General features: G+C 47.1%; 1 protein-coding gene across 6 annotated transcripts in view; it reads right to left on the bottom strand.

Moving 5' to 3' along the window:
- The window catches only part of KTN1 (kinectin 1), a gene marked incomplete at its 5' end in the record, with an annotated part of 55161 nt that extends 37677 nt beyond the window's left edge, over nucleotides 1–17484 (bottom strand). For all 6 annotated transcript variants that reach the window (XM_084270745.1, XM_084270748.1, XM_084270749.1 and 3 more), the window contains 9 exons: nucleotides 189–276; nucleotides 1273–1405; nucleotides 2924–3030; nucleotides 5203–5343; nucleotides 7599–7715; nucleotides 10335–10465; nucleotides 12635–12802; nucleotides 15241–15378; nucleotides 16962–17484. In XM_084270745.1, the coding sequence (XP_084126871.1) occupies nucleotides 189–276; nucleotides 1273–1405; nucleotides 2924–3030; nucleotides 5203–5343; nucleotides 7599–7715; nucleotides 10335–10465; nucleotides 12635–12802; nucleotides 15241–15378; nucleotides 16962–17484 (1546 nt within the window). The remainder of the gene's footprint in view (nucleotides 1–188; nucleotides 277–1272; nucleotides 1406–2923; nucleotides 3031–5202; nucleotides 5344–7598; nucleotides 7716–10334; nucleotides 10466–12634; nucleotides 12803–15240; nucleotides 15379–16961) is intronic.
- Nucleotides 17485–22627: the final 5143 nt, after the last annotated feature.

Below are 22627 nucleotides of genomic sequence, written 5' to 3'. Positions count from 1 at the left end.
TTAACAGACGGGGAGATGAGGTGCTCAGGGATCTGGTTTAGCTTAGGATGGGAATGGTTGGTCTTTTCCAACCTTGTGGTTCTGTGATTTACTCAATAAAGTCCCTTTCAACAAGTAGCAACAGCCAAATCACTGTGGTAAGTGTCATTTAGGAACATTGTGCTACACAGGAAATGTCCCATACGTACCTTTCTGTGCTGCTTCATGTTCTGTTATCCTTTTCCTGAGAAATGACTGAATTTCTTCCCATCTTCTCTCCGAATCCTGGTGCTGGGCCTTTCACATTGAAGAGAAAGCAGATGAAAAGTCCAACCTTTAATTTATTTCTGAAACGTTCAGAGCTCAACTCTTCAGTGCTATTCCCAAAACATATGGCAATCAAGTAAAATTGGTTTGTGTTTCCATTAGGGCACATCAGAGAGACAGAGGGGCCTGTAATCCTCCTCCTAGAGCAGTTTAGCCTATTAATTTGAAAGGCAAATTGCAAACAGGATTTCATTACGGGCTCGTAGCAGAATGGTTTCTCTAATAACAAAGTGTAGCATCTTTGCCCTTCAAGTTCAGCACTAACAGCAGAAGCCAGACTAGCCACACATCACATAAATCTGCATCTGATCATTAGAACCTGTCTCAGAGCTCTAGATACCAACTCTTCAGCTGGAGACCCAGGAGAACTTCTGGTAGTTAAGACTTGATTGCAAATATGACCCAAGTAACGAGCTCTAGGTTGGAATTCTTACCCAAAACCACCAGGTTTCTTTGCTGAAAAAATAATACACGAGAGACCTTTTCTTCCAAAGAAAAGGAGAGAGGTGCAGCCAGAAGCTGCTCTTAAATTTACTTTAACAGTTAAAGTGTATTTAAAAAATTAAATTGAATGCAAAGCATGTGGTTTCAAATAAATAATATTTTTAAAATTCCTCACACCAGGACAAAACCATCTGCATGAACTACCCCAAAATACCAAGTATTGCTGGAACTGTGAGCTTCAAACATCAGTAGCTAAGCTTTTTAAAAGATACTCACCTAGCAGGGTAAGTTTCCCTTCACAGGGAGGTTTGTCATCACTCAAAATACAGACTACTGTATAAAAACATTAAATAAGGCTGAGGCAGCCTATGGCCTATGTGAAAATAGATACTGGCACATCTAAACACGACAGAGATTTAGTGGCCAGGGAAGCAGCTGAAGCAATTCCCATATGCCTCACATCCCACCCAACTCAGAACTTGGCTCACACACAACCTGACAGGCAGAGAAAACCCAAGTCACCTTTAGCTGAGCAACTGCCTGCTCTGCGTTCTTCTTCTGGATCTCCTCTTGCTGCAGTTTACTGTTCTTCTCTCCCAAGTCGTTCACCAGCCGAGCACAGTCCTGGCGCAGTTTGTTCAGTTCGGCTGACTGCCTAAAAATAAACAGGTTCCCAGCTTTTATTTTACAAGCAGCACAGGCCATAACAGCAGCTACTCAAATATCAACACTATCTGCAGCCAGAGAGCTGGACTGGGTTGGTTTGGTGGTTCCTCCCCACCACCAACACACACACAGTGCTTCATCCTCAGAAAGGGACGAGGGTCAGGTACTCTTGATCATCAGCACAGCAGCTACAACCCACTGAGTCAGAAACAGAAGGTCGGCAATAAGCCACAAGCATCAGTTCCTTTAAAATCTTTGCAAGCTGATGGGCTCAATTTGGACAGGCTGATAGAAACTAGAGAGGCTCAGTGTAAGGAAAGGTCTTGCATTGAGATTCACATTCCTTTCCTCTTCCTGTAAAGGATTATTGACCTCAAGCTTACTCAAGACTACTCCTCCTGCACACATCTCTTCAGACTATATGATGGCCCCTGGCCTTGACTTATCTATTAAGGTATGGAGGTATCTGATGCACTCTCTCACTTAGGGAGAGAGGATGATTTTGTATAGCCCCAGGGAGGAATTTTGAAAGGCTCCCCTCTGCATCTAAGTAAATGAAAAGCACTTCATTTTCATCTTAAGTTTGCCTGAATTAAGGATTTTGAGATAACTAAGAGAACAATGCTTCATTTCTGAAATCAGGGTACCAGTACCCCACTCTCTTGTTCTACCAGCCTGCCCCAAGAAGCCAGACACACCTCTGCTGAGCTGCACTTAGCAGCACAGAGCCTGTTAACAGCAATACCCATTTAGAAACAGCATCTCTGCAGGAACAGCGTAGCCAGAAAAGAAGACACAGAGCCCTTTCCAAGTCCTGACAGCAGTCTAGCTGTTCTACTCTCCCACAGTAACAAACCAACATCTGAGAGCACACGAAGTGTCCGTGTTGCTCTGTACGGGCAGAAGCCCCCTGGCAGCAACTCACCCATCTGACCACACACCTCATCAGGGTGCTCAGCTTCTACCACCACTCAGGGTCCTCTCTGCCTGCTCAGAGGCAGCCCGAGTCATAACTCACAAGAGAGGAAACCTTGAGATGCTTTCTTGTTTCTCCAGACACTGGCAATGCCAGCAGATAAATGCAAGTGCTGCCCCAGCAAAATCATTAACTGCTGGGTCCTGGTTTGTCATGGTTTTATTACTGCAAGACTGATGAGTAACTTTAGAGCTGCTGTCCTCCCAAGACATCAGCATCAGCACCTCTCCTAAAGCCCCAGGGGAAAGGATTCATACCCTGCAGAAGACACCAACCGTGGCTGAGCACTTCTGCACCTCTGTTAGAGCCTCAGCACCCACTCCCAAAAATCTCAGGCTTTGAATTGATAAGACACAGTAACCTGTTTTGAAAACCTTGGCTCAACACAAACAGCTGCCTCCCCAAGTAGCTGTGTTTCTAGCTTAACCACACATTCAGAGACAGCCAAGGAGACGGGAAGGAGCAGAAGCCAGCACAACTCTTCAGGGAAGGTTTAAACACACACAGCACTCCAAGTAGCTGCTAACATACTTGCTCTCCATTTGATTGGTAGAAGTACTGACAGCATCTCTCAGGATACCGTTTTCCTGCTTCAGGTGGCTTATTTCTGCCTCCATCTGCTCACGGAGCTGCTGGAACTGATGGGGAAAGAAGATCAATTCCAAAGAAAGAAAAAGATTACACCAAGGAGCAATAAAAATCCCAATGACTTAAATATTGTGGTATCTGTTAGAAGTAAAACTAAGAAGGTTTTTTGGGAGAGGGACAGCTTTACCTCCCTCCCTCCTATCATACCCACTCTTAAACTGTGCAACTCAGACCCTCTTGCTTGAATAAAAGCATCATTTCCCTTTTATAGTGGTGTATGGACTTATTTCAAGGCAACCCCTGTTCAAAGCAGTACACAGGTGTTAGGATACTGATCACTCTGCTGTTTAACTTTAGATACTTGTCAATAAGTGCACATCCATAAATTACTTTTCCAAAAGGGAAATTAAGTAAAGGCACCATGAATTATCATGAGCAGCTTACAAAGCCTTTGAACAAAGCAGGGGAAATATAAAAATAACCAACACTACACAGATTCTAGCACATAAACTGCAGAAGGGTTGTCCTCCTTTAATACCCTGAAGTCAAGATTGGGAAATGGATCCTTTACTTAGACAGTATGTTCCAAACAGGCAGAAAGAAGTCCTGATAACCAAAGGCTGCTTCAGAAGAGTGCAGACACAAAAATATATCACAAGAGTCATAGGATCATGGAATTGTAGGGGTTGGAAGGGACCTCCAGAGCCCATCAGTCCAACCCCCTGCCAAAGCAGGGTCCCTAGGACAGGGCACACAGGTCGGTGTCCAGAAGGGGCTGGAATGTCTCCAGAGAAGGAGACTCCACACCCCCTGGGCAGCCTGTCCCAGGCTCCCTCACCCTCACTGTTACAAGACAGGATTTAAAGGAGTAAGAAATGGGCTCTGTGCACAGATGACATCCTAGCTGGTCTCAACGCCCCCCAGCCTGCTCTGAAGCACATACAGAAAAAATACAGCACCAGTCTGTAGACATGACTGACACCATTTCCAAGACCCAGTTACATCAGACTCATGACTCACCCATGAGGATTCTGTATATTAAAAAATTCCAAACAGATGTTTACATAACAACCACAGCAGGATATAGTGACCCCTTGTAGGGCAGCCACCTCCACGTGTAACAAGCTGTTCCTTGGACATTTCTTGGGGGAAGGAGGATCTCCCCCACCCCCTTTTTTTTTTTAAGCTGCCAACAGATATGTGAAATGCCAAGAGAAGCAGAGGCACAAGCCCCATACTGCTGGAAGTCTGCGCAATTAAGCTTCAGCTCTGCAATACCACAGCATATCAGCAGAGGGAGAACCACCAGTGCACTGGTTCCTCTGAGGTTCCTTTCTCCATCTCTGACATCTCCAAAAGCCACCCAGTCCTGCTCAGACGCCCTTCACTCTCCCCAGCCAACAGTAAGACCCTCCCATTATGCAGTTGGCTGTGTAGGTTCAAAGGAAATCATCCCTGGAGAACACAGTTCTGCTCCAAAACTGCAGAGATGCTATTCCCCAAAGTGTCGAGCCAGAAGACACTGTATTAGAACTGGGAAGTTCAAAGGCTGGGCTTGGTGCTCTGACATTTACACAGGAAAAAATAATAGTAGATTGCCAAACCTAAGCACCACTCAAGTTGCTACATGAGGGGTCGATTTGCTTAGAGAATTAAGTCAAACTTTTTAATCTGATGAATGAAACTCTTCTGAGGTCACTCCACCATAGTGCAACTTCAGGAGAGAGTAACGAGGGTCTTGAATTGCAAGTGTTTGCCCTTCAAATATTTTCAGCTCTCCCAGGCAATAATATCTCTTGCATATCATGCTATGTTGTCAGCCTGTACTCTAACTCTTAAAAAATGAGATTTATCAGCTGTAAATTACCATCAGCATGAGCAGCTCTCTGAAGCTGAGTATTTCAGTCAGATTTTACACTTTGAGTAGCATTCAGCAGAACACTACTAGAAACACCACAAACTAGATCAGATGCAGGCTGCCTAACACCAGTCTTTCACAGACTACAAACAGTCCCCTGTGAAAACATCTTGTGTTTCCTTCAAGCCAGGAAACCACCACAGTTCCCCATCCTCACGCAGGTGCATTATACCACTCACTATGGGCTCAAGGTAACTAGTGAAACAAACACCACATGCTGCAACCTGGCTAAAAGTAAATGTTTCTCAGCACCAGTCTGCTTGTGCATGAGCATAAATTCAAACAGTTTTGGTAAAGCACTTACCTTCATCTTCATCTGCTGAGATTCTTGGTAGCTAACGTGCATTTTATTCTGAAAAGCATTCTGGTCTTTCTCTAGTGTGGTGATGCGCTCTCGCATTTTGGCTGTAACCAAGCTGTTCCTCTCCTTCTCTGCAACCAGCTCCTTGGGTGGGAAGGGCAAGGGAAAAAGGGAAACAAGTCATCCAATGTTCCTTCCTACAGTCTAAGAGTCTCTGGGTATTTAAGGTAACTAAAAACATAGCAGGCCTGCATCAAACCAGTCAGCATCAGTCTTCACTCTGAGACATTCCAGCCTTAGACCTGACCAAACTTCAGCATGATTTCACATTTATGGAAAAGGTTTGCCAGTTGAAATGTTGCTCTTCTGCTGTCTCAGAAGAGCAGGAGTCTCAGAAAGTTTCTATCGTGTTCAGCCAAATTAGTACAATCCTAACAATTAAACCCATGGATATCCCACAGGGCAAAGCTTAGCTTTTCATCCCAAATTATTCTAGATGGAGGAACACAGGTGAATAACTGTGGCACAAAACCAGAGCATTTTGGAGCTAGTAATTGCTTTGTAGCAGGTTGCAAAGCCAACTGTTTTGCCAGAGAAGATGGGCTACTAGTACCCACCAACAGCCAGAGAACCTCTGACTCCTACCGACACGATGCCACATGACAGCTTTCAAATGGAAATACACATTGCTATTTAGATTAATCATTTATTAGCTAGTAATTCAACCCAGACACCTGAGAAATCCATAGAGCTGCTTCTCTGCAATATAAATACACTTGCTGCAGTAAGCAAAACCATTAAGCAGAGCCTTCAGCAAGCTCCCATCACAGAACAAGGTATTTGCACCATCTAAGCCTCAGGTGTCTCCAGCTATGCAGGAGAGCACGTAGCTCCTCACAGTGCCAGGGAGCTTGAAACATAATTTAAGTGCTCTAAATTATCAGCCTGAATATCCTCTCTCTCTTTGAAATAATTATAGCACTTTTTTCCACATTTTAATTCAAATAAAAGCTGTTCTTTCCCTCAGACCCAACTTCCTAAGCTTCAGGAGGCTGTTCCCCCTCAATGAACTAAGTGACCTAAGTTCCCCAGCCCTTGTTCACAGAGGCATTTAGGAAAAATTTCAGAGTGGCTCAAGCCACTTCTGTGAACACAATGCAAACAGCTTGACACAAAGCCTTCCCCAACTTCTATCTGCATCTGCAAAGATAAAAAAATGAGGCCACCAGGACATTTTGCAGCTTCCTTCTCCTCCACCAATTCCAGCATCGAGCATCAGCCCTCACCAACCCAGCTGCAGCCCTCACTAACCCAGCTGCAGCCCTCACTAACCCAGCTGCCCTGCCAAGGCAGCACCAGAGACCTTGGGAAGATCTTTCACCTAGCTTGTGTTTTGCCCAAGTGCAAGGTCAGGCAGCTCCTGCTCCCATTTATCCAGTCAGCATCTTTATCAACACCCCCACAGAGACACGCCTGGACCTTAAAGTCCCTCTGGAGCTTTCAGCAGTGTTTTCAGAGAAACATGTTAATTGGAAGGCAACAGCTTTGTGCCAGGCAAGCTGAGCTCTTCCCCTTGTTCATGCCAGCACTGACTTTGCTCTTATCTGTTTTCTCCCTGCTTTCAGCGATGCCCAGTTACTTCTCCCTATCCTCCCACAATCCAGACGGCACAAACCCCGATGACCACTAGTTCTCTGCAGCTCCCATCTAGCCCTCAACAAATGTCACATTCCAGATGTTCTTTGCCCAATTACATCACCTTCCTCCACACCCAGACTCCTTCGTACATTCCCTCCATCTCCCAAGCCACCAAATACCTTCCCCTTTCATTCCACAAGCCTGAGCTGCTTTTCTTTTCACAGAATCCCAGGTTAGAAGTTGGAAGGGACCTCAGAAGATCCTCTAGTCCAACCCCCCTGCCAGAGCAGGATCACCCAGACTAAATCCCACAGGAACACATCCAGGTGGGTTTGAATGTCTCCAGAGAAGGAGACTCCACAGCCTCTCTGGGTGAAAACTAGTGACTGTTGTGCCTGGCAGCACAGAAGCACAGAGAACACATACCAAATTAACAGGGCAATGTAGAAAAGGTGTTTAAATTTGCCCATAAAACAGTTTTGTACTCGCAAAGGAAGCGTTTGTACAGTAATCTTTTGAAAAGAAAAGTAGCCTCAGCTTAAAAGTCTTGGTAAATGAGCATTCTGGAAAAACTACTGGAAAAAGAACTCTGCACAAGTACATTAAGAGCATCATAAAACCAAACCCGGTGTCTCAGTAAGCTTTCCCACCACACAAAGTATTCCACCTTGATACTAAGCTCAGTGAAGCAGCATTTGCTGGCTGCCAGTCCTACAAGCCCCTGGCTCCCCTCCCACGTGCCCAAACCTTTCCACACTTACCTGGGTTAGCTGCTTGCACTGCTCCTTTGCAATGGCTGCCTCCTCCTTCATCATAGCCAGCATTTTCTCCTTGTCTTGCAGCTGATGTACAGCTGCAGCCGACTCAGCCTTGCTAGCCTGCAGCAGAAGCACACAGAAACGATCATACATGCCAGAAGGACTTATAACACCACACTAACGGGCAGAGGAGAAAACTGGAGAGGAAGAAACACCCCCTCCTGCCCCCAAATTGTCCATCTGCACGGCATACACGGCACCAGCAGCGCCCAATTCCACCGCTAATGGATCCTGTGGTGCTGATCTCATCAGACAAGGAAATGCATTTTCAAACACACTGAAACCAATTAGGAGAATAAATGGGCTCTTAAGGTGCTTTCTGTGTTGGAAGAGAGATGATGTGGTGGCACTGGGGAAGGCAAGGAACAGCCATTAGGAGAAATAAAGGAAAAGAGACGCAGAGATGCCAAATCATCCAATGACTGAGGTTGGAAGGTTCTTCCCAGATCACCTGGTCCAACCCACGCTCAAAGCGGGTATAATCCAACAAGCTTCATCTCTTGAAATATCTGCTTACCAATGGAAAGAGGGGACGCTGACCTGTCTCTCCTGCCACTTCACAGGACAGCCTCCAGCTGACGTAGTGACACTTCACCAACACACAGAGTTTGAGACACTACAGGGAGCAGAACTAGAGGAACGATCCCCTCAGACCTGCCACTTGTACACTGGTCCTAAAATGAAGTAAGTGCAGTAAGGGACAAACCTAAATGTTTGTGCTCAGCCTTCACTCAAATGTGAAGCAGCAGCTTGAGTCCCATAAATGCACCCTAAAGGTGTCTGGAAGCTCTCCTTCAGTGGTACTGCGGACACAGGCCATACAAAACACTTTGTTGGTATCTCATGAGCTACAGATAATCACAGTCACAGAACTGTAGGGGGTGGAAGGGACCTCCAGAGATCGAGCCCAAACCCCCTGCCAAAGCAGGGTCCCTAGGACAGGTCAGTGTTCAAACAGGTCTGGAATCTCTCCAGAGAAGGAGACTCCACACCCCCTGGGCAGCCTGTCCCAGGGCTCTGTCATCCTCACCAGGAAGAAGTTCTTCTGCATATTGGTGTGGACCTTCCTGTGATCCATCTTGAAAACCCTCCCGCTTCCACCTACAGAAACCTGCATTTTTTGGTTGTATAGAACCACAGGAATCCATCTGGTGTCCTAGAGAGGTTTAAACTTTAACACCAAGCTTTCCTTTAGAAGTACAGCAAGCAAGCTGGCCACGGTTCTGGATAGAGCAGGGAATCCCTCAGGAAGAGTACCGTACCGTTGGGTGGTACCGTATGGTCAGCACTGAAACGGGCCCAGAAAGAACATGAAGTCTCTGTCCTTGGAGGGTTTTAAGGCCTAACTGGACAAATCCCTCAGCAACTCACTCTGAATTCAACGTTGACACTGCTTCAAGTGAGCAGCAGGACTGTGTGAACTCCTCAAGTTCCTCCCAGCCCAAACCACACGACACAGTATTACACACTGTGGTAACCAAGCTGACACGTTCTAGTTCTGCTTTTCTGGTCTTGTACTCTGTCTGTGTAGGAAAACAGAACTGCAAAGCTTCAAGTGTGACACACAGGACGTTACAACCACAAAACTACATCGTGATGAGTCGTCATGGGAGGGAGGAGTAAGACATTGGTGGTACCACTATTTTCTGTCTTAATAGACAGAAAGGGAGGGGGGATCTTATCAACACTGATAAATCCTTGAAGGGTGGGCTCAGGAGGATGGGTCAGTCTGTGTTCAGTGGTGCCCAGGGACAGGACAGGAGGTGATGGGCACAAACTCGAATAGAGGAAGTTCCACATAACCATGAGAAGGAACTTCTTTCCTGGGAGAGTGGCAGAGCCCTGGGCCAGGCTGCACAGAGTCTCAATCTCTGGAGACATTAAAAACCCTGTGATCCCAGACACTGCCCTGCGCAGCCTGCTTGCAGTGATCCTGCTCTGGCAGGGGGGGTTGGACTAGATGATCTCCAGAGGTCCCTTCCAATCCAGCTCATTCTGGGATTCTATAATATATTTAAGAATTAAAAGTCAAGAACTGCCAAGCACTGGCACAGGCTGCCCAGGGAGGCTGTGCAGTGTCAGTCCCTGAAGGTTTCAAGCCAGACTGCATAAAGCCCTGTGCAGCCAGGGCTGACCTCAGAGCTGGCTTGGCTCTGAGTAGGAGGTAGGACTAGAAGCCTCCCCTGAGGTCCCCTCCATGATCCTATGAAAGACACCAAAGGAGTCTGCAGACTAGAATGCACAGATCTGTAAGACTGAGGGTCTTGCAAAACACAGCTCTGGCTGTGGCACAGCCACCACAGCTTTTCTTCATTTCTGCTACAGCTTCTGTGTTATTTGTGCAAGATCACTCCTGAAAGCCACCAGACAGCCTTCCCCATGCCAACACACATGCACCAGCAGCCCTGTGTCATACACCTTATTCTCCATGGTTATGTCTGCTCTTTATGAACAGCAAAAAGCCATCAGCCCATCGAGCCAGCCCATGGCCTGGCAGATGGTAGCACACAGACAGCCGACAACTGCTTTCTGCAGGCAAAGCAAGCACAGACCAGCTGGGAAATAAAAGCTTTCCAAAGCCAGAACACAGAAGTCACAACAGAACACTGATACAGATAATTTGACAGCATATCTCAGGATTTCCACGAGTCTCTTCTCTCCCCACCCACAGCCACTCACCTTCTGCAAGACATCATGAATCGCGCTGGATTTCTCCTTTAACACCTCCACGATGCAGCGGGCCTCATCCTCAGTGAAGATCATGTTCTTCACAGCCATTACAAAGTCTTTAAATTTTACTTCAGCATTCTCTGCAACATAGGAGGGAGGATATATTTACTTTGGACTCCACACAGAACTATTTGCTTTGCCTCGAAACAGCGTGAGACGGGGTCTCGTTACCCATTAGACTTCGTTTCAGCCTGAAATGCCAAGAAGCAAAAGGTCATGAACATTCAGCAAAAACAACAGATCTCAGATTTAAAGCTGATAACAATCTGCCAGCTGACAGTTTTGGGGAAAAAAAAGGAAAGTCCCACTAATTTGTTTGTACAGTTGGTAACGTTTATAGTGTCGCTAGCAAGACAAAGCACAACACAGATTTGGGGGGGAAAATAGCATTAATGTGAAAACCTGGAGAGTCTTTTTTAGCTTATTGTGACAGTAATTCAAACTGAGCTCTCAATTTAAAGGACAGCCTGGCTCCACAAGCAACATGCAAGCGACAAGGTAATGAATTCAAGAACTGGCACACTTCTGATTACAATATATGGAAAGCAGAAGAATATTCCATGGGCCTAAGTTTGGAAATGAAGTGCAGCAGGAGGAGTTCAGCAATGAAAGATAAGGCAGCGTTTAAAAAGACACAAACAAGGAAACAATTCAACTTGTTAAGGGTCTTACAGGAAACAAAATGCATTTGTTCATCAAAACCAGGCTGCACACGGCCATAGGTCATTAGGTGGCCCCCTAACTTAAGTAAATGGAAACACAAGACAGAGGCATCCAGTATCTCTGTCAACTACTCAACAGTGCACAGACTGGAAGGGGTGGAGGGAAATGAAGGAAAAGCTTAAAATTGGTGTTTGGTTAAGAAATTGTCCCAGAGATTGTGGAGAAGGGTCCACGTTCCCACCACAGCTACTAAATGTGCCACTGAACCCAAGCCATGCATGAGACCAAACCCCTCCAGAACCTGAGACATGAATGAGGAACACACCAGTGCTGGTGATGCCAAGCCCCCAGCATAAACCCAAATCACTGAATAACAGAGCACAGGGAGACATTCTAGTGCACTTCCTCCTAGTATTACATCCAACTTAGTTTTGGCCACAGACTTGAGATCCCATCATTGCTGCACTGACACCATCAACGATGTTTTTATCAGGAATATGCCAAAATCCTGAGACCCAGAGTCTAGTCTGCCAGAAGCCTGGAGCAGCTTGGCCTGGCCCAGCCTGAGCTTGATGCTCCCTGAAGGCAGGAAGACCTTGCCCTTGCACCCAAGAAGCTTACAATTAGAATAGGGAAGATTTCTATATTGGGAGGACAAATCCCAGCTGACTCAGGAGAATTAGGAGCTCATATAGAAGGTTACAGCTCGCAACGGGTATGAGAAGAGATGGGTGCACTGCAGGGAAGTAATATGCAGCCACTGAGACAGCAGCACAAGGGGAGCCTCAGGCAACTGGGAATCCAACCCAGATACCATGGAGAGTTGCTACAAAGCTTTCAAGTGGACATTTTGGAAGACAAGTCTAAAAAGAGAGGTTTCAAAGGGTGACCAGGCAGACCAGCCCTCTACTCAAACCAGAGGAGGGAGTCACTGCTCAATCAGTCACCCGGCTTCTCCTCTCCAGCTGCCCACCAGCACCAGGGTCCCACCTCAGGGCACAGTGAGGTCAGTGCCCCAGGCATATCAGTGACCTGCTTCTGGGACACAACGCTCCTTAATCACTCCAGGCTTCCATGGGACAGTCTGAAGGAAGTTCCCCCGTCCCAACCAATTCCAACCACATTAAAAGGCAAATTTTCATTTTAAAATTAAAAGTCCTGCTGGAAGCTGCCACACTCGATCCCCACCAGGTAAGAGACATCATGCTGGCTGACCAGCCCAAGCTGGCTCCATGAAGAGCCAGAGCTACACTCCCAGCCTCGAGCAGACTCTGAGAGCCCGTGCTGAAAGCTCCAGAGTCCATCCCCTTAGCGATGCCTGACCCACACTGTAAGAGGAGCTCACATGCATCTGTGTGGTCTGTGATCACCCATTTCCTCACTGCCAGGACACAAAAGCCTACAGTCAGCATTAAAAGGATTCAGATGGCACAAAGCCCTTTGAACACTGCCAAAGACAGGGGAGAAATGAGCACGGACAAGGCCCAACAGTCCTGCAGCCACAAATGTTTTCCCCAAGTCGCTTCTTCCCTGTTCAGGTTTCCAGGCAGGCTATGCCAGGGACAAACTGCATTACAGTTCCTTACCTTTATCCGTTTCATTCTTTAGTTTCTTGCCACTGCTCTTCTGGATCCCCTCACTCACGTTTTGTTTCACTACTTCAACTGCTTCTTGCTTGTCCAAAGTGCCAGCATCAGAATTATCCATCAGAGGAATGTAAGTAGTTGCTTGAATCAGAGGTTCATCCACCAAAACTGTAATCAGAAGCCCATCCACAGGATGGTTAAAGCTTTGTAATAATCAACATTTTTAGAAAAGGTGCATAACACATTAGAGGGTTGGATTAAAGCATCTCTAACCTCAATAACTCGTTAGTTACACTCTCTGTTTCTATTATCCTTCACAGCTTAACTCATTAAAGCTCTGCAGGTAAGTTCATTAAACGAAGGTCTCTAATGCATAGCAATTTAATAGCTTCGATTAAATTTCTATTTCCAAAGCTGCCTTTTAGCATTTTAACAAGCAGCAGAGACCCACCTTTAGATTGTGACTTTCATTTCACTTTCTCATTAAAGTCCCACACAGCATCAAGGAGACCAGTTTACTCATGGCCATGTATGCAGCTAGTCAGCATCCCTGAAGTGTGAGCACAGTAGAATCTCCTGCCCCTGCTCTGTTAAAGGCTGGCACCTTCCTGCCAACGTTTTCATCCAGATTCCATCACCGGTGAACTAGTTAGGTGGGGGGGACAGCGAGCAAGCCTATTTCACATGCAGACTCAAGTGAGCTCTATGAAGTTCTCTCATCTGTCAGAGGAGGCTTCGGGCATCATTAATGTGCAGGAGGCAGCCAGAGGTACTGACTGACCTCGGGTCTCCATTCACACAGCACTGCATGAACCTGGTGAGGATCAGCCTCTGCCCCAAGAGCTTTCTCAGCCTGCACTGCCCAGATAAAAGCCGGGGAGGGGAGAGGAGGGGCAACACATAAGGCCAGCAACAGAGCTAACCGAGATGGTTTGCTGCTTGCCCAGTGCCTGAGCTGGTGGTTCCTGCTGCCTGAAGTGAGACATTGCACACAGAGCCACGCCACAGTGGGAAAGCTCACTGACCCAGCCAGCCCAGACAGAAGGGCTGATGGAAACAGATGCCATGCGGCAGACCAGAGAGAGGAGGAATCAGGTGGGATGCAAGGTTTCAGGCAGCAGCACAAGGCAAACACACATTCCTGGCTGCCTGAGAGCTGGTTAGAAAATACTTCCATATTCTGACTGCTGTTAAGGAAGAAATTAAGCTTACAGACCTCTTGTGTCACCTGCTAGAGTCTTTCCACTTCAGCAGCCTGCAAATACCTACACGTACACTGCTGAGTTCAGAAGGGAGGAGAGCTCTCCTCTGGCAGAAATATCCACCACTTAATCTAGTTACCACCCTCACCTTTTTCTTTCCTCTCCTTATTAACCTCCCCTCCTCATTTTATTCCCTTCCTTTCAAAATCTATTTAGCATCAGTGAGACATTCTGCAGCATCAGTAACATCCGAAATCCCCACTGTGGTGCCTTGGCTAACACAGATGCTCACCACAGCTCATTTTTTGCTCTGTCATTTTGGAGATGTGGCTTCAAAAGAAGCCAGCTCATGTTCAAATAATGCACAGGCTGTTCCTGTGCAGCCCTGACAGCTTTGCTTTAACACTGGCTGAGCTGGTACCGACACTCACTTGAGCATTACCCCTGTAGAAGTAAGTTTGTGGTCCATAAAGCGGTCCCTCAAGAAAGGGTGATCAGGAAAAGCACAAGAACATCTGTACAAGGCAATCACACCTTAGGTTCCCCATGAGAAGGTTTCAGGAATAACTTGAAAGTTTTTCAGCTGTTGTAACATACAGGGACCCTACGCTACCTGGAAGCCCACCCTGGTCTAACTGGGGCCTAAACTTGATCTGGACCCTGATGACCTGATCGTGGCATAAAGGAAGCAATGACTGACACTGCCTACTCCAGGAGCAGTCCACCAGCCAACTTCTTCATAGCTGTCCCAGCAAAGAAGAGTTGTGAGAGGCTAACAAGGTGGCCTCACAGAACTTCATGGTCATGTTCTTCCCAAAAGCCACAGACAAAGGCACTCATTGTAGGGGAAAAAAAAACAAACACAGAGGCCAACTGAGCCAAGAGGAGACAAGAAACAGCATCTTGGCAGAGAACGAGGGACGACGAACAGTAAAGGCCTTGACAGCAAAGATGAGCAGTTTATGTTGGAGCAACAGCCAGCTAACAAAGGGACAATAAGTGGGGATCGTGGCTGAAGCAACTGGCTGAAATAAAAAAAACCCACAGTCTTGTTCAGGGCTGATGAGTGCAGCAGCTCCAGACATGCCCTGCTCAGAGCAACTCACTCAGAGTACAAGCTGAGCAGCCTCTAAGTCAGCATATTACTCCTCAATTCCAGCAGGGACATTCGGAGCCAAAAGAGCTCAGAAGGTTTTGCAGCATCATCCCACGTGCAGTGCAGATGTTTATAAAATAACCCACTATCTCAGGCTGAACAATCCTTCCTACCTGCAATTCCTGTTTTTTCAAATTAAGAGTTATCCTTCTAGGAGTTCCTTTCCCAAAGGAAGAGAAACTAAAGTATGGGTTACGAACAGGTTGAAGAGTCAGGCTTATCTGACCCATCTCAGCCTGTATTCTCACCGTTGTCAACTTTCTGCTTCTTTGCAGAGACTTTCTTCTTTCCTGACACGTTTTCTGGCTTTACCTCCTGGTGGAGCAGAGCTGGGTCTTGCTTTTTGGCAGGAGGCACAATAGAATCAGTCTTACTATCTTGATCATCTGTAAGAGAGAATTAAGACGATATGCTCCTCTGTATATTCTCATCAGGACTTTTAAATCAGTAATAACCACTGAAGTGCAATCCCAGAAGAGAGAAACCCATGCACTTTAAATCAGAACACAAAGTTATCCATCTATTCACAGACACACACACGCTTCCCATATCAGGGGAGACCCCAAAGCAAGAGAGGCTTAGCAGACTCAGGAGCCGCAGCACCTAGTGTTATGACAGGCAGGAATCTCATCCAGAAGCAGAACACACAGCAAGGTAAGGAGCAGTTTCCCAAATCCAGGTTTTACTCTCACAAAGCAAGCAGCACATGTTACCCAGCTTAGTCCCTCGTTATTCCCACCCCCAACACACACACACATACACACAACCCCACTCAGGTAGTTTCCACACACACCCCAACAGCTACTGGGACGGTGAGAAGCAGAAAATAAGTGTTTCACATGAGGGAACTGTTCTTTTTAGAAGTTGTTTCTAGTGAGAATTTCCTTTACCATTTTGGACAGGCTGTGCTATGGAATATTCTCCTCAGAGCTGACACACATGATGCAGGGTTATGGTGTTAGCTCCCATCATCAAGGATAAGAGTTAGTCGTGGCTGCCCTCAGACCACATTTTAAACCATGCCACAGAGATTTTTTTCAGAGAACACCCACAAACAAGCTTTGATACAGTTTTGTTGGGTGTGGGTGGGTCTTTTTTTCCTCCCCTTTTTCACAAAAAGAAATAATATCCAGCACATCAAGCAGCAACGGTGCCCTTTTTCCTCACTCCACACAGCAGGCTTGTTACAAATCTGGCATGCCTGCAGCTCAAAAGGGTCATCAGCACATCCCCTAGGCTCCCCCTCTTTCTAAAACTGGGTGTTTTTACTCTTTAACTTCTTATTCATAGTCAAAGACACTGAGACACGTCGACTTCTGCTAAGGATACAGTCAACACAGTCCCAGGTGATTCTGACTACAGTTTTCAGTCTGTTCTAGGGTGGATGTTTCAGTTCCAATGGCTAAAAGAGCATCAGTCCCATTCAGTTACAGAGGTGCAGCAGGTAAGAAGCAGCTGTAAGCACTTCTGTCCGTGAATCAGCCACCAAACACCTCTTTGTACATTAAGCCTGCACTTAAACAGCCATTTATTTTGCACACACTTGCTCTGAGGTGCCCATCCTTCTCAGAGCAACCCCTCTCCTGACTCTGCCTTCTTAGTGCTTGACATCAGAACACACACAGCAAATAGCTAATGATTTCTTTCAGGTAATCAAAATTTTGACAGCTTGAGAGCAAAGTAACCAAACGACAGAGCAAGGCAGAGAGAGATGAGTTGCCCTATTTCCCTCAACAGTCTTTAGTAGGAGAAAGCAAGGACAGGAGGAGGAAAACCAGAGAGCATTGCTGCCAGATGAGGACAGGGAGGGGGGTGGAAAAAAGCAATAGCTCATCAAAAAGGAGAAGGTTAGAAGTGAGCTTTGCCCCATAAAGATAAGGCAGAACAGTTGTGAGAGACTCTGTGGCCTTGCAGAAAGCAGAGCACAGTTGTGGCGTCCTGTGCAAGAAGCATATGCAACATCAGATACCCATTCCATTTTTCTGCTTCTTCTGCCCAGGCTTCTTCTTAGACGCTCCCGATTCAGACGGTGGAGTGGGCTGTTTTGTAACAGGGACTGGTTCTACTCTCTTGCCTGAAGACTTGGATCCTTCTGACTCCTTATTGACGTGATCATCTTGAGGGGCCTTGTGCTTCTTCTCCTTCTTCTTCCGTTCCCTGACGCCGGCAGCCGCTTCGGTCAAGCTCAAGGGAACGGGAGCGCCGTGTTCTTCATCCATGGTCAGGGCGTCAGAGAGCTTAAAGTCCCGAGGTGTACTTTCAGAGTCAGACTCGTGGATGTTCCCATTCTGAGCTTCTTTCTTCTTCTTGTTCTTCTTCTCTGTCTTCTTTTTATCAGTCTTAGTAGGAGGGAACTTTAGGTCCCTTTTCTGTTTGGCGAGAACCTCATCGTACAGAGTTTCTTTCATGAAGAGCCAGAAGAAGAGGAAGATGACGGTGATAACCACCGAAGGAATGAGGATGATGAAGTAGGTAGACTCATAAAATTCCATTGTGCTTTTTCTTAGCTGTATGTTTTTAAAAAAAAACCTATAGGGGAGAAGAAAGAAAGAACAACAATGAGGTTTTCACACAGAATCGTGGGGGCTGGAAGGGACCTCAGGAGATCCAGTCCAACCCCCTGCCAAAGCAGGGTCCCTGTTTTAAACAGGTTTTCCTCTGTATTATTCCCCCCACCAACTGCAGAATAAAAGCAGCTTTGTCATTGTTCTAGAGAAGCCTTAAAACACCTTTTAATTAAATTACTCTATCAATCCCAAAACAACTTCTGGAGTCACTGACACTGTTTGATTCCAAGCTCTTACCAGGGACAAGGAGGAACCACAGCTTGTAAGACTGATCCAGGAAGGGAGCAGTACTCTTTCCATGCTTTTATCTCCCTCATTCTCCCTTTCCCAAGTGAATTTCATAACATTAAAGCTTTTGGTTTCAGAAATACGTGAGACACCATTTCCAGAGGCTCTGAAATAAGGACCAGTACGTGCAGAGCAACATTTTTTTCTCCTATTTCCTTTGTTTTCCAAGTAAATCAGACATAAGGAATTAAGATTTTTATCTTAGCAAACAGGGAGTTAAATTTCAACTTCCTTCTGTTCCCAGGTTTAGGACAGCTTCAGAAGTGGAATGGCTGGGGAACAGGGAAAGAGCCCAAAATTTTTGTTAACCAGGAACAATCAGGTATTTTCTAAACTGCTTTTTGAAGTCTAAACCCAGCTTTAAAATTCCACATGTTTATAGGAAAACAGGAAGATCTGGTCCTTATTTTGCACATGTAACACCACACAACTTCCAGGGCACTAAGAGACCAGATGACTCCAGGATCATTTGCTGAAAACACTATTTGTGCCCCAAGCATTATTTCTTTTAAAGCAGGAACCACAGAGTTAAATCAAAAAAGGCAGAATGAAGCTAAAAACCACACGAGTTTGGGGCCAAGACAAGCCAGATTTTCCCATTTTACAACCGATCACAATGAACAGACCTGGATTTTTGCAGGAAGAATCCAAATCCACTCCAGATTGTTTGTGACAAAGGGGGCTGGGAGGGGGAAAGCACCAACCATTGATAAAAACACCCACAATCAAAACTGTAAGCAAATGCAGTTCCTGATTCATCACCTCAATTTAAAACCTCCATGGAAAGCACGTGCTTCCACCACATCTTCCCCTACACAAGAGAAGGGGACTCTTCAACTTTCCTGTCCTTTGTGATACCCCAGGTTGGATGGGTCCCTGGGCAACCTTGTGTAGCTCCAGGCCTGGAGGTTGGTGTCCCTGCCTGTGGCAGGGGGTTGGAGCTCTCAGAGAGGGTCCCTTCCAACCCAGACCAGCCTGTGATTCTATGACACCCATTCTCTTGGGAATGGCAGACAAGAGATGTAAGCCAGGTTGTTTCTCAAGCTTTGGGCAGTCACTGCCCAACCACAACAGCCCCCACAGCACAGCCAAGATGTGCAAAGGTCCCCAAGAACATTTTGGGAAGCCAGTACCATTAGCAACTCCACGCACAGTTAGTTCTGTATCAGGCTGCCCCTCTGCTTCTCCTCACCCACGTTGAGGACAAGAGTTTCACACAGGCTTAGAGACCCCAAAAGTCATAGAGAGAGAACTGTCCCACACATTAATTCCATGTTGCTCACAATCTACAGCACAACTACAGCCTGCGTGGAGAATGGATGGAGAACAGCCATGAGGAGAAGGAGTTGGGGTGCTGGGAGATGAGAAGCTCAACATGACCCAGCAAAGTGCACTTGCAGCCCAGAAAGCCACCTGTGTCCTGGGCTGCATCCCCAGCAGTGGGACCAGCAGGTCAAGGGAGGGGATTCTGCCCCTCTGCTCCACTCCGGGGAGACCCCCCTGCAGTGCTGCATCCAGCCTGGGGCTCCTCAGGACAAGATGGACACGGAGCTGTTGGAGTGAGCCCAGAGGAAGGCACAGAGGTGATCCATGGGCTGGAGCCCCTCTGCTCTGGAGCCAGGCTGGGAGAGCTGGGCTGGCTCAGCATGGAGAAGAGAAGCTGCTGCTGGGGAGACCTCTGAGCCCCTTCCCATCCCTCGAGGGGCTCCAGGAGAGCTGGAGGGGGGATGATGCCAAGACCACATGCTGCTCACCAAAAAGGCTTGGCTCTAGCGTCACCTCTGACACAAAGCCTCAGAAGGGCTGAGAGGGATGGGAGGAAAAGCTCGTCTTTGGGGATGAAAACCCCAGAGCTGCTCCAAAGTAAGCTGGAGCCCTCAGGGTGATTAGTTAGGCTACTCGACAACGCCGGCTTCCCGCAGCAAGCGGCCGAGCCTCGTCACCTCCTGGAGGAAGCAGAGCCAGAAAACTTGCCTCAGCCAAAGTCAATACTGAAAGCTCAGGGGAGATGCTAATCCCCAAAGCAAATACGTAATTAAGCAGATTTTTCCAGGAGTGTAATTAAGTTGATGGTTACAATACACGACTGCGATGATTACAATACCCAACCACAGAGAGCCCAGAGCAGCCCACCTCTGCCTTGCTGTAAATGCATCCGACTGCTGCAGCTGAGAGGGGATGATCACACCCCACAGCTGTCCCTACACATTTCCCAGCACCAGACTCTGGATGCTCAGGTCAAAACACATGAGGTTGTAAAGGCTGGAGACATCAAGTCTCAGGAGGCATGATGGTCACGCCAGGACCAAGTACCACAGGAAATGATGGATGCTTTGAGATCAGAGAGGCTCAATGCATCTAATGGCTTTGGTTGCTTTAAGAGGAGTAAAACCACATCATTATAGCAGCTAGTCTGAGGAGGGGGGTATATAAGGGACTAGACAAGGTGCGACAGGAGTGTTTGAACCCAACAGATCCGGAGTGCAGGACTGCAGTGATGAGTTTCTGAGTCTCCTCCTCCTCTCACTCATCAGGGAGTGCCAAACAAACAGTTTTCCCCCATAACACTGATGAGAGGCACATGGGTTTGATCTCTGAAGTCCAGCAAAGAATTCCACAAACACAAATCCAGCTCTGCACGAAGAAGCAGGATTCAGAAAAAGACAAAGATGAGTCAAAGCGTCGGGACGTGACCAGGCTGGACTCAGCACCCCCAGGAACAGCAACGGGCAGCTCTGCTGTGATGGCAATACACCTGCTTCCTGCCTCAGCCCAGCACATGCCTTGCACTTTAAAATCACTTCTGGGACATCCCTGCTGCTGGCTTGTGTGCAGCATCACAAGGTGACGTCCTTCACCATCCGTGGGGTAAACAGGCAGTGATTTGGCTCCCAGGGTTTCCAGTTGTCCTCCTACAATCACTAAAAGCTTCTCTGTTCCCGTTCACACTTCTGCATTATGTGGCCAAGTGGTCTAGGAGAAACCAGAAGCATCTGTAGGGAAGAAAAGCCCTACACCATGCAAAAAGAAACCGGGCAGAGAAGCTCCTTTTATTGAACTAGAAGAAAACCCAACATGCTCCACATTAAAACACCTTCACATACCAGCTTAACTGGTGCTCAGGATTTAGCTTTACCATTCCCCCCATCCCTGTTAGCTCCACAAACACAAGACACCCTCACAAAGATATTACTCCTCCCCCCTGCAAGGGAACTTTCATCACTCACAGCCCTCCCTCGGGCAGCTTCCTGGGGCAGCTGCATCAGCCCTCTACCCACCCAGAGCTGCAATCCCCAGGCAAGGCACACCCAGGCGAAATCGCACGTCCACACCCCCTCGCTGCTGCCAACCCCAGGCACACCGACTCCAGCTCCGTTAGGATTAAGGTAGCTGGTTAAATCCCTTTTACCCACACCCCATATCTAACCCAGCGTTTATCGGGCACTTTTCTCAGCGCCCCAGTGCCCGTGCCAGGCTCCCCACCTGCAGACACGCTCCCATCTCATTCCTAAATCCAGCAGCCCCTCACAACATCCCCTTCAGTCATGCCACAGAAGGGGAACAAACCGCATCTGTCCCAGCCACTGAGCTGATGTGGTTGATTACTGGTTCCATTCCATGTTTCACAAAAGAATTGTACTTTTGTTCCCCTCAACACCACAGAATGGAACTGCTTCAGGACTCCAGGGCAGCATTATTCCTTGCACCTGACTTCTCCTGCTGGTTAACACTGCCCTGGATTTTATAACACACCCTTGGCTGTCTGCATTTAAGTCTCAGGTTTCACCCTGCACAGATACCGCGTTTCAGGGGATATTCACTCAGCCGCGGTCCAGGGGATTAGCTTACTTGAGAAGACAGAAATAAATTATAGCTCCATCTGGCTAATGAGTCACCCCCAGCTTAGTCCCAGCACGTTAAAGAACGGCTTCTATAAACGCTTGGGTCCCAAGACACACATCACCCCCCAGGACCTGTGTCTCTTCAAAAAACTGACATTAAAAAGGGGCAAATATAGGTACCAAGGTGATGTTTTTATTATATACTTCAACACTAAGCTGTTTAAGAGATCCCATGTCTGCTTTAACCAAGGCAACAGCTCCTTTAATTGGGATATTTTCCCTGGGATTTTCTCAAGCTGGCAAGTGGACGAGGAGAAAGCCCTCCCATTCAACAGCCACTGGAGGAGTATCTGTATCCAGTGAATTCCTCTCACAGATAACAGTATTTTCTCCCCTCAGCCTGCACACAGTTAGCAACATGCTCCATGCCAGCCAGCTGCAAAGAGCAGCTCCCAAATCTTCCCCCAAAGCTCTTATGGAGAGGATACCCAACACCTTGGGCTAGACAAGACAACTAAATCCATACCAAGGGAAGGTTAAATTTAATATTAAAAGAGATGTTTAGCCACTCTGTGCCTACTCCTCATGCATACAGTGCTCACTCTGACTTTGGTCATGAGTATTAACTAAATGAAGTGCTGCTGGGCTCAAGCTCTAGGAAGGTGGGCTGCCAAAAATCCTAAAGGCACTTAATTTAACATCACTATTCATGCAGCAGTAGGAAAAAAATGCACTTAGAACCTTGGAAGGCTTAGGTTTGGGGTTTTTAAGCAGCTCTGACACTGTTTTTAAGACAGAAAAATAAGAGAATCCGTGTAAGTCTCACAGGCCACTGACATAGAGAGGCACAGCTTCCAGTTAAATCACACACAACCTTCCTACAAACCACTCAGAGGTGCACACCTGAGAAGTGTGCACAAAGCACCCAGCACCTACAA

This window comes from Gallinula chloropus (genome assembly GCF_964237585.1).
Source record: "Gallinula chloropus genome assembly, chromosome: 14".
In the NCBI taxonomy this organism is placed as follows: Eukaryota; Metazoa; Chordata; class Aves; order Gruiformes; family Rallidae; genus Gallinula; species Gallinula chloropus.
Note: the sequence above shows the minus strand (reverse complement) of the source record. Positions and strands in the feature narration are given on the sequence as shown.